Source organism: Haliotis rubra, unplaced genomic scaffold, assembly GCF_003918875.1.
Source record: "Haliotis rubra isolate DU_JTF1 unplaced genomic scaffold, ASM391887v1 Scf10, whole genome shotgun sequence".
Lineage (NCBI taxonomy): Eukaryota > Metazoa > Mollusca > Gastropoda > Lepetellida > Haliotidae > Haliotis > Haliotis rubra.
In genome coordinates this window covers 1,453,437-1,462,434 of record NW_025764892.1, presented here as the reverse complement: position 1 = coordinate 1,462,434, position 8,998 = coordinate 1,453,437, and the positions used below count along the sequence as shown (strand labels likewise).

Genomic DNA, 8,998 nt, shown 5'->3' with positions numbered 1-8,998 from the left:
TGGTATGCAAGCCAAGTTACACGAATGTTCAGTTTGAGAAATATTTTGAAGTCATTTTTAAGTATATCTGCTTAGGGATTTAATGTAGCTGAAAAACAGATTATTTCACTTGCATAGTCAATACAAACAAATCCCATTTGCGATTCTTAAACCTTATTAAGAAATACACATTTTGGAAATATAAGGTGAACAGTTGGCCATAATAACGTCAGAATATGTGTTGAACAAATATTTCTTCTCTTTCTTTGAGTTGTATCAAAGAGGTTTAATTTTTAAAATAAAGATATAAAAATGAAAACATCAATACAATATACGAGTGCTTCGGTACCATTGGAATCAAACAGGGATAGAGTTATCGTTCCTGATTAAAGTAGTTCTTATGTTCATGAAATCCTTCCAGAGGGGCACGAGTCGCTAATCGGCTTGTGCCGGAATAACACGAGCTGGTCGCGAATGAAATGAACTCCATAGCTGGATGATGTGCTGATTTTATATTTATCGTTCTTGAATTTTTATAAAGATGGGGAGTTTATGTACAATATGTCTGCCAGTGTAACAAATGGGTGGATACGCCTGTCGGCATAACCTTAACTTTGTGAAACGCAATGAAACGATCTGACTACTGGATTTTTAACAATAAAGATATTGAAAGGAAACACGTTAGTTCTAACGTGACATAAAGTATATATGTAGATATTTTGAAAAAGATGTAAACAATGTAACCTTCGTGAAATCGGGCATTGCCGCTTGAGCCATGGGGTCCTCCGGCCTGGCAACCTGTGTTGCCATGACACACTTTACCCTGTGTACAAGACATGTTCTCACCCGTCTCGCCTATAGTCATATAACCACAATTATATCGCATTTGAAATGACGTCATAGAATTAATTTCCAAACCGTCTCTATGCGAACACGCAGAGCTTCTGAACTGTCGAATATGTACACATGTTGAAAAGAAATAGCATCGCAAAATATAACAAGAACACTATATAAACATCAAGTTATGAATCGTAATGGTTACCTCTGCATGATGTACTGTGTTTCTTTTCATTACTAAACAAACTTTAAGACAGTGTCTGCGTAACCTGTTTGGAATTAGATTGTTTACACATTCCTAAGTTTAGTTTCTCTCTACATACCTGCTACATAGCGATACAAACGCGTTTGACTAGCCTATACAAGAGTTAATATAAACTTCAAAAGGTATTGGTAAAATAAGTGTGGTCCGAAGATGTCATCATTTCGGTTTGAACAGGCCCCAGATCAACACCATGGAAACCAGGTGGAACTTTATCCATCTATAGGAGACACGGTTGGCCTTGTCATAAGCGCCGCAATCAGCTGTGCAGAGTTGCGTGCCTTTGACGTACCAGAACCCAGTGATCCCGGAATCGAATCCTAGTTCGCAACGATAAGGCTCCTAGTTAGCCTTGCTCCAAGGCTGTACTGAATGCTGAGCTCATGGATGTATAGTAATTCTATCTTTCGAAGAGGCAAGTCTAGATACGCGGACTAAAGGACCCCAGTCTGTTATGTATTATAATATTCTTCAGAAATTATCATTTAAACTATTATTTGTTTTACCTCATAGACCTTATTTTACCGTATAGACCTTGTGCAGGTCTAGCTCATAGTTTGTCAACACGATACCTGTTCTTGTAGTAGACTTCAAAGACCTGCGTCAATTTTGATTCCGTCCCACATCAAGGTGACACGCCCTGTTATAACTGAGGCACTGTTCAAAGCTGCGTTAAACATAACTCACTCACTAATTCCGGACCATGTACGCTACATTCGTCCATACAGGCCCTGTCGCAGTGTATGAACTAAGCTAAAAATCCAGCCAGACATCAGGGCTGGTAACATTTTGAAGTAAAACTAAACTCAATCAGTCACGTCGGCATGACAGGGGCGCTGGGGCAGACTAGTGGTTAAGGCGTTCGCTCGTCACGCCAAAGACCCGGGTTCGATTCCCCACATGGGTACAACGTGTGAAGCCCATTTCTGGTGTTTCCCGCCGTGATATTGCTGGAATATTGCTAAAACCGGCGTAAAACTAAACTCACTCACTCAGTCACTTCAGCATGCTTTAACCACAAGGCTACCAAACCGCCCCTCTAATGTTGAGTAGTAGATTGTCATGATGTTATTACTACCCCAGTTTTACAATAGAGGCGCAATGTAGGTCCCGGTAGTTACCTCTTTATTTCAGCTGACTATATTAGTTGGTGAACTTAATGTTATAAATCATCACATACTACTTCACGTACAAACGGTGGCATGTGTACACAGACTCAACAGTACCAAACCACGAAACATTCAGATACACTTGGTATTGGTACACCGTAAACCGTATGTTTATATGAATACACAATGCATTTAGAAAGTGGTCGAAATAAAGGGTTATCTTCGGGGTTACACTTTCGCAGTAAAGTGTAGATTCTATTCAGCGGATACAGCTTTTGAGAGGGGGTACATTATTGAGAAAAGGAGGGGTGCACACTCATTTTCACCTGAGTTTCAATGGCCATTTACAAACTTTCAGCACAAAGTAGTGGGTGCGCACCCTGCTTTTCTGGATCCGCCTATATATAGTACTTTTGGGATTGAGTCCCATCCGGGCTTCAAACGCACATTCTCAGAGTCATTCACAAACACACCTGAACTGAACTGAACTTTATTCACTCAGGCTGCAAACTGCAGCATAAGAGGTACATAAATAATTGTACATTTATACAACATAGTATATACAAACGGTATCATAGGTGCAATGTACATCGAGCAAGTTACATTAGTTATTGAAGGTATTTCTAAATAAAGCCATAATTAGTTTACAAAAATGAAAGTGTTCTTAAAGTTCCCATCTTATTGGTGTTAAATAGGATACAGTCACACAGTCAGCCATTAAGACCAAATCAGACACCACAAAAAGTCTAACAACTGGTAGTCTAGATTACGTATGTGTGTTCCCCTCTGACTAGTCTGTCTCACAGTCCCGAACCACATTATTTTCCCTACTGCCTAGACCTCCCTGCAATAGGCGGATCCATAAAGAGGGGTGTTTCCCCAGTCCTGAAGGTTTATTAAATGACCATTGAAACTCGGGTGGAAATGAAGTGTGCACCCTCCCTTTTCTCAATAGTGGTCCCCTTTCTCAAAAAGCTGTATCCGCTACTGGACGTCCCTGCAATACTAAAGCCTCAAATAAAGCAAGCCAATGTTTCCCCAGGTTACATGGGTTTATTTGTTAGTATCAAAATTATATATATTCAGGGAGTAAGCGTTAGTCTACCCTCTGACAAGTACATTAGCAACCACGGCCGCCGAAAACTATGGATACACTATGTCAGTTAGAAAGTGGTCAATCCCAAACATAATGTATGTATTGTTACGTAAATATATATTTTGTGAAACCTGAAGCATGAGAAATGTAGATTCACATTGTGACGGGTGTTGGTTTTAAAATGCAGTTCTATCAAACAGTTACCTCTGTCCATCCGCATTGAAGTCGAACACTGGGTTTTGTGTTGGAGATATAAAAAAATGTTTTCTGTCAGTTTCAGGGGAGCAAACCTAATTTAAGGAACCACAACATACTTTCCCAGCATATCCAGTGAACAAATGTGTTCTCTATGCAAAACCAAATGAGTTTGTTCATTTCTTCTCTCTACTGAACAAAATAAAATTATTATTATTGTTATATGATACTTATATAGTGGGAGTGCTTGCTCAAGGCGCTAATGAATATTGTTTATGAATATGTGGGATGTTTGATAACATTTAGACTCGGTTTCATGGAAAGTATAGATCTCCTTGCGTGCATGTACCAGGATTATCATTTAAGCCACGTATCTAGACCATACGCTTTTATTGCTCTCTTCTTAATCTTCTTATTGTATGTGCCACGCAACCAAACACATTCGCCTTTAACCGGACTTGGGTGAGTGTCGAAACAGCAATTGGCTAAAATATACAAACAATAAATAATTAATATTTCCGGCTAAAGAACGTTTCTAGGAAATAAGTGTCGTATTTTAGTCAACAATTAACCATTACTTGGCTCAATTAATGACCAATCGATATCGATAATTGATAAAGTGTTTCTACATGTTGACACGGTCCCCAAATAAATTCAGTGAAAGGCTCGCACTGGCTAGCCTCGATAAACCACTCAACACAGAAGTGTATAACCGACACTATTTTCTGTACTTCTCATCTCATACTTTTTGTACTGTAGAAATATAATCTTTCAATTCTGAAACGATATATGTATATTTCTGTATCAATTTTGTATCTACCTTGCAGTTTTATTTACTTTAGCAAAATAATCTTATTCAGTGCGGCGATGAAGTGGCGATAGGCGAAGGTCAAGGCCAAATTATATGGCACGAATCACAGAGATAATGACTTGATAATATTGTAGTGAAAAATGCCGTCGTAATGTTGGGAAAGAAAAGAAAAAGAGTTGTTGGAAATATACTGTGGTCGAAGAGAAGCTACAAAGAAGGCTCTTCGGTATGATTATCGTTTTTGTTTTGAATCTGTTGTCATATGATTGGTGTGTCGCCAGCCTGGTTTCCGAATCAGAAACCGGGTTGTCATTTTGCGATTCGAAGACCGATGTTGTCGTCCATACGGTGTGTTACTGTCGATGTACTGTAATCGACAAGTACGATTAGTTGTGAAACACACAAATAAATTTGTCACGAGTTTGTGTTACAGATTCGATCAAATTCATTTCGAAATTGCATCATTTCATGAATATCTTTGTGTATTTAGCCGAGCATGTTTTCATTTTCGAAATGGTAAGAATCCAATGATTCGTGGTCCTCAGGTTATTCTGAAACCATTCACCACGCCCTAGATTATGGTATGTCTGTACTTTCTTTTGTTTAAATAGTTTAATAGGAATACGTTCTAAGATATCTCAATCCCATGACCACGATGAGTCATTTGAACACAAATACACGTAGTATATTCACTTTTAACTTATTAAGTATCCTCGAGTCATCTGTTTTCGTTCAACATCTGTTTTCGGTCGCCTGTTTGCGTGTTTATTTCTCGCGGTTATTAGCGAGATATTACGTCACCAGACAGGTTATTTTTGGCAGGAGGTCGACTGCTTCAGCACTGACTAACAAAATGATTTGTGTGAAATTTAGGAAGGTACATGATTGCAAACACATGTAAATGTTACGTTTTAGAACCAAGTTTACAAATGCATAAATTTTCATGTAATCAAAATGCTATATCTAAAATATCGTCAGCTCCACCTTTTCAGTATAGCGTCAGTCTGCTTGTTTATGGTATGATGTATCATTATCACATGACATATCACGCGGCGTGCTGCCGTGAAAAAAATATATGGAAACTGGATAGGGTCATCTCTTATTACGATTTTCCAAAATACTCATTTAATTTTCAAACTCCAATGAATATTTCTGTGTCATGGGCCCAGTGTACTCATCCTGCATGATGTGTTTTGGGTCCACCTCAAGCTGTGCACCTCCGCATGCGGTAGTGAGATCTTCTGATGAGTTTCGTGCCCTTTGTCAGCTTAACCGAGGAGGAAAAACATGTCTGGACATGTGATGTAACTAGCAAAGTCTTATCATGATTAACTTTCACATGAAATTATTACGACCATAGTTTCTAATAATTATTATTGGAACTATTACAAATATTCTTTTTGGACTGGATGTTTATCAACTTTATATTATAAAAATATCAGCATAGCACGAATACTGCACTTAGATTTCTGTTTTACGGAGAACCAATGAAGTGAACGAAAACAGATGACGTCACTTCCGTATTCACGATCTGTGCGTAGCGAACTATGAGGCCTGCTGTGCGGGTGAAACACGAGGTTAATCCGTCAGATATTTGAATATCATAAATAAATAACAAACAAACGAGGTAGGTTTGTTTATTGTCGATTTATTCATGCACTTTATGTTACGTTGGTCGGCAATCCTTACATGACCGAAAACCGAATACACAAGGATACTTTATGTTTAAGACGTAGGGTAACAAAGTTTCACTTTATTTAGATTATGTTTGATATAAATGTAACATGATTAGGTTAACCTTTATGCCCATTTCCATTTCCACAGTGAAGTGATGTTTAAATCTTGTTTATCAAATTTTTATGATGTCAACACCATGATCCTTAGGTATGTGGGAAGTAATCACTTTAATCAGTAATAAATTACTTCACCAGTCATTAACATGTTTTATCGTCATGTAATAAGTGGAATAACCAGCTTCCCCACAATGCATAAGCCAGGTATATAGCTGAAATAGCTAGTAAGACTAAGAATTGAGTGTGTTGACAAATCAAACAGGGCCAGATCTGTCATGTCATTCATGATCTTTCAAATGTTTAATGATTATGTTATGATTTCGTTGGTCGTTTTGATCTTCACTACCAGTTTGTTGAACACTGAGAATATGTCCAAAAATCTGTCAACACATACAACTGCATCCTAACTATTGTTCACACAAGAACGTTCCACATTTGTTTTTGTCCAAGTGAACCGAATGCCATGTTTGCAAACTTAATTAACTGAGGCTTTACACGAGTTAAGTTTATGCATGCTAAATAAATGAATTCCCTATAGTTACTGTGAGTGTGACTCAAGTTCTGGCATTGCCTTGTCGTCATGATCAAGTGTTACTGTAGAAATTATTTTCTGCAAAAAGAGCTAAAAACCATAGCTTTGGGTGGATTTTCTCGAAGGTATTCATTAAATTTTCAGTCAGCAGAAGAAACTCTTTATATCCATTTACTGTGTTGTCGCACTAGATGTATGAGTTTTATTTTTACCATGGATTCCAACTTATTGTTTGCACTATAACTTGTCAAATTCATAATTGTACATAGTCAGACCCAAACCTGTTTTGAAAAAGGTTTTGAGAAATAACTATGCTGCTGTCCTGATTAAAGGGGCGGGTGGGGTAGCCTAGTGGTCAAAGCGTTGGGTCGTCACGCCGAAGACCCGGGTTCGAATCCCCACATGGGTACAATGTGTGAAGCCCATTTCTGGTGTCCTCCGCCGTGATGTTGCTGGAATATTGCTAAAAGCGGCGTAAAACCAAACTCAGTCAGTCAGTCCTGAATAAAATCTTCTGAAACTGATACTGAAGGACAAGTTAGGGCTAGTTGAGTTAACTGTTTTCAATAGAAAGTGATCATTATAATGTGACAAGACATATACTTATATAACTGACCACTGGCCATGTTGAACATGCAACAGAATTAATAACACTAATAGACTCATATCGGCCCCAGAGAAAGAAGTGACTAGTTACAGTATGTTATGCATATGACCTGATATATCTCACAGAGCTCCAGATAAGATTTAGCTCATGTGGGTACTGTACCCACTGTATTTTTGTACTCGCCTAAGTATTATGTCATTGAGTAAGTTTACTAAGCAGGTGACCGCCTCCGTGGTGTAGTGGTTAGAGCGTCCGCCCAGAGAGCGGAAGGTCGTGGGTTCGATCCCCGACCGCATCATACCAAAAGATGTTAAACTATGGTACTTGTTGGTCCCTGCCTGGCACTCGGCATTAATGGGTACAACAAGGACTGGTCTGAGTGAGGTATTCATGCTTCACTACGGCATGGTATCTCAGTGAGCTAGCAGTAGCACTATAAAACCAGCTTAAGTCTGGGCTAGTACAAGTAGCCACACATACACATACACACGCATGCAGGTCGTCATATGAGCGAAATATTCTCAAGCACGACGTTAAACCCAATTTCACCTCACCTACTAAGCAGGCCTGATGTCATACTTAATCAAAACCAACTTAAATATAATGGAAATGATTTCATAAAAAATCACTCATCCTATACTGACAGTACAACACGTGTCCTATACTATCAGTACAACTTGATAGCAATCGATGTCTTTTTCATTACGCAAGCGATTTTTATAAATATATTCTGTATGCATTTGTTTTAAACTTTTTGCGTATCTAACATTTTAAATGCGTAATTGGTATGCAACAATTATATTTCAATGCGTAATTGGAAATTTTCTATGCTTATTTTACCCGGATACGCAGCTTATCTGGGCCTCTGTCTCATTTTTGGTCTGTCAATATATTCAGACATGTTGTGGACATTGCTAAACATCCTAACTGTACTGGAGGTTGTTACCTTGTTATAGAATTCCTTCTAATTGATGATTTTGATTGAACAATGTCAGACATGACTTTGAACAAAATCTAGTTACTGAAATGTTTATGGATTTTTAATGAGGGATCCTTTCATCAGGCCTGGCATGGTATACGAATGTTAACATGGTTGACATTTGTTAACATGGTCAGCTGATGATGGAATGATCATGATGATGGTATGGTATAAACATTTTATTTCCTTGGTGTGTTCACAAATGTTATGAAAATGTTGCAGCTATTATTTGTTGATAATGATTAGGGGGTGTATATCAGGAAAGGAGGTTAAAGAACATCTGATTCATTCATATTACTAAAGTAATCTACTACGATAAGGTAAATGGAATAATGTGAGAGAATCTGGTATTGTTGAACTCCCTTATGAGTAGTATTATCTCATTTAGTTAAGGGTATTCAGTCAGTGGCGGATGACATATGCAGAAGTGGAATGAATTCTCCCGGGTAGACAGTTTCTATTTATGAGCTAGCAGATCATGCTGATTGTGTGTCATTCCTCAAATAGCTCAACTTGTGATGTTTTGTTCATATCTGCCAATCACAACCGACCAGTTATCAAATGTAGCAGCCTAAAAATGTCTTTCTACATCCTGAAGGTTGTCTTGGCTTCCTGGAAGATTTTCCCGATAGTTTGTGAAACTGGTATCTCCAGTTCTAAACACTTACATTTATAGCAAGCACTCCTTGGCCTTGTATTTGCATACTTTCATTATTGGGTTAGGGTTGGTCTCCAGCAATGACTAGTCACACAAGGTGACTTATTAATCGATTGTGGTATTTTGGGGACTTGGTTGAT

The 8,998-nt window shown here is 38.2% G+C and overlaps 1 protein-coding gene across 4 annotated transcripts in view; it reads left to right on the top strand.

Moving 5' to 3' along the window:
• Nucleotides 1-4,360: 4,360 nt before the first annotated feature.
• Nucleotides 4,361-8,998, top strand: part of LOC124253351 (hippocampus abundant transcript 1 protein-like) — a 55,146-nt gene continuing 50,508 nt past the window's right edge. For 2 of the 4 annotated variants that reach the window (XM_046687134.1, XM_046687207.1), the window contains exon 1: nt 4,361-4,515. In XM_046687134.1, coding sequence (XP_046543090.1) covers nt 4,441-4,515 — 75 coding nt within the window. In that variant the 5' untranslated portion in view covers nt 4,361-4,440. The remainder of the gene's footprint in view (nt 4,516-8,998) is intronic. The other 2 variants (XM_046687361.1, XM_046687287.1) reach the window with 2 other exon arrangements.